General features: G+C 62.4%; 1 protein-coding gene across 1 annotated transcript; it reads left to right on the top strand.

Moving 5' to 3' along the window:
* Positions 1–202: 202 nt before the first annotated feature.
* Positions 203–3,104, top strand: MNEG_15630 (putative Exportin-1; the record flags this gene model as incomplete). Its single annotated transcript, XM_014035899.1, has 7 exons — positions 203–304; positions 585–677; positions 1,104–1,202; positions 1,379–1,657; positions 1,944–2,084; positions 2,342–2,547; positions 2,996–3,104. Coding segments are annotated over 7 exons (1,029 nt in total), but the record flags the coding sequence as incomplete, so codon positions are not given.
* Between the last annotated feature and the right edge of the window lie 15 nt (positions 3,105–3,119).

Genomic DNA, 3,119 nt, shown 5'->3' with positions numbered 1-3,119 from the left:
CTCTCTCTCTCTCTCTCTCTCTCTCTCTCTCTCTCTCTCTCTCTCTCTCTCTCTCTCTCTCTTTCTCTGTCCCTCCGTCTCTTTCTCACATACACACACACACACACACACACACACACACATACAACGGAGATGTCGCCCAACACACACATGCGCTCGCACACGCTCACACACATGCTCACACACAACTCCCTACTCTCTCATGAACCCAGGCACCAACATTGAGATGGCCTACCAGTCTGGCACCGACGAGCAGCAGGCCTTTGTCCAGAACCTGGCCCTCTTCTACACCAGCTTCTTCAGGGTGAGGCTGACGGGGCAGCCGCGCTGCACTGACCTGGGCCCATGGGCAGAGCAGCCGCTCGCCTTCCCCGCAGCGAGGGGGGTGATGGCGGCTATCCAGAGGGCGCGTGGCGAATTGGTCTGCCTGTCGCGGGCGCTTCGTCCCGCCCGCCCCGCTGACGCGTGGCGTCGCCCACGTGCGTCGCTGCTATGGCGTCCGAAGCGCAGCCCTGAGCCGCAATTAATGGTTTCATCAATAGCTTCCCTCCCCCCCCCCCCCTGCGGACCGTGACGCCCGCCAGGCCCACCTGCGCGCCATGGAGAGCAACGAGGAGAACCGTGGCGCCTGCCTCATGGGCCTCGACATGCTCACCAGCATCAGCTACGTGGATGAGGTGCGCGTTCTTGTTGTGTGCGTGTGTATATCTGTGTGTGCCTGTGTGGGTGTGGTGAGAGAGATAGAGAGGAAGATTGTGTGTATGTTTTTGTGTGAGAGGAAGGGAGAGTGTTTGTTGGGTTCAGGCCGGCCATGGGACACGGTTGCTGCGGCATTGCTGTCGCAGGGTTTCAATCCTGCAGGGGGGGCGGGGCCGTTCGCTGCAACCTGGGTCAATGCGACGCGGTTGCCCTTCTCTTCCTGTTCCCGCACGCACGTCGTGCACACGCAGACATGCAGACACGCACGCATGCGCACGTGCTCGACACATGCACGCATGCGCACGCGCCCAAGGTCGTCCACAAGCTCGAACATGTCGCATGCATGCTCGCACGCTTGTGCATATACTCTGCACACCGCACGCACGCGCGCCACGCAAACGCAGGTGGAGGTGTTCAAGACGTGCCTCGACTACTGGGCCCTGTTTGTGGCCGACATCTACAGCGGCGCCAGCATCCCCACCACGCCCGGCGGCGGCAACCAGGTGCGCGCCGCGGTGCACCACGTAAGGGCAGCGCGCCGCACGCTGCAACAGCCTGCGGGACTCTGCCTGTGCTGCCCTGCCAGCCGCGTCGTCCAGACCAGGCGCCGCGCCGGCCTCACGGAACCCCCAGCCACCCTGTTGTTTCCGTCTGTGCCGCGACGCCCCCTGCCGCGCAGGTCCCGCAGCCGGCGGCAGGCACGACCATGGAGGAGGCCGCCCGCATGCACGAGCAGTACGCCGCGCAGCAGCTCGCCGCCTCGGCCGCCGCCAACGGCGCCTTCGCGTTCCCGCCCGCGCCCGGCGCGGCGGCGGGCACCGCCGCCGCCGCCAACGGCGGCGCGCAGGGCGGCGGCGGCGCGGGCACGCCGCTGCTCAACATGCAGCGGCGGGTGGTTTACGGGGGCGTGCTGCAGCGCCTGCGGGCGCTCATGGTCAACCGCATGGCCAAGCCAGAGGTGGGCCGCGGCTGCCTGTTTGCACTGGCGGCCTCGGAGCACGCCTCGTGTGGGGGTGAACGGTGCAGGGGGACGCTCTCACAGCCATGCCGTGCCGCGCACCTACGTACTGGGACGCCGCCGCCGCCTTGCGGTCTGGCAAACTTCTCAGCTGCCCCTCATGCTCTGCCTCAGCCTCCGAATACACCACACCGTGACATACCTCAACAACCCCCCAGACACACGCACGCGCACGCACAAACACACACACACACACATACACGCACACGCATGCGTGCTCCTGCAGGAGGTGATTGTTGTTGAGGACGACAACGGCAACATCGTGCGTGAGACGATGAAGGACAACGACGTGCTGGCGCAGTACCGCACGATGAGGGAGACGCTGGTGATGCTGAGCCACCTGGACTACGAGGACACAGAGATTCAGGTGGGGGGGGTGATATGTGTTCGTGTGTGTGGTGTGTATTTGTGTGTATGTGTATGTGTGTGTGTGTGTGTACAAGTGTTTGCATGCATGCATGTGTTTGTGGGTGAGTGGATGTGGGTGAGCGCGTGCCATTGCTCTGTGATAACCAACAACACACACACTCACACACGCACGCGCGCACACACACACACACACACACACTCACACACACACACACACACTCTCTCTCTCTCTCTCTCTTCTCCCCTCCCCCCCAGATGCTTGAGAAGCTGCGCCTCCAGATGGCTGGCCAGTGGACGTGGCACGGCCTCAACACCCTCTGCTGGGCGATCGGCTCCATCAGCGGCACCATGGCGGAGGAGCAGGAGAACAGGTTCCTGGTGACAGTCATAAGGGACCTCCTCAACCTGTGCGAGGTGACGCGCGGCAAGGACAACAAGGCCGTCATCGCGTCAAACATAATGTGGGTGGATGACGTACGGACGCGCGCGTTGCGCGTGAGAGCGCCTGGCGTAGCCCGCCTGATCTTTGAGGCGTCGCAGCTGGTCTCGTCCTTGCTCGGTCCGCATTCACCGCGTCTGCATGCGCGCGTGTGCACTCCCACGCGCACACACGCACACACACATGCGCGCGTGTGCGCGCGCGCACACACACATGCGCACACACACGCGTGCGTGCACACACACACACACACACACACATACACACACGCACACACACCATTTACAATTTTTCACTTGTCTTCTGCTCCTTGCTCTTCTCTCTCTATCTCTCACACACACACACACACACACACACACACACACACACACACACACACACACACATTTAGAAACACACGTGATTACGCACACACTCTCTTCCTCTCATACAACCACAATAACAACCCCCCCCTACACACACACACTCAGGTATGTTGTGGGGCAGTACCCCAAGTTCCTGCGGGCCCACTGGAAGTTCCTGAAGACCGTGGTCAACAAGCTCTTCGAGTTCATGCACGAGACACACCCGGGGGTGCAGGTGGGGGGCGTATGG

This window comes from Monoraphidium neglectum (genome assembly GCF_000611645.1).
Source record: "Monoraphidium neglectum strain SAG 48.87 unplaced genomic scaffold scaffold05506, whole genome shotgun sequence".
NCBI classification, from domain to species: Eukaryota; Viridiplantae; Chlorophyta; class Chlorophyceae; order Sphaeropleales; family Selenastraceae; genus Monoraphidium; species Monoraphidium neglectum.
Note: the sequence above shows the minus strand (reverse complement) of the source record. Positions and strands in the feature narration are given on the sequence as shown.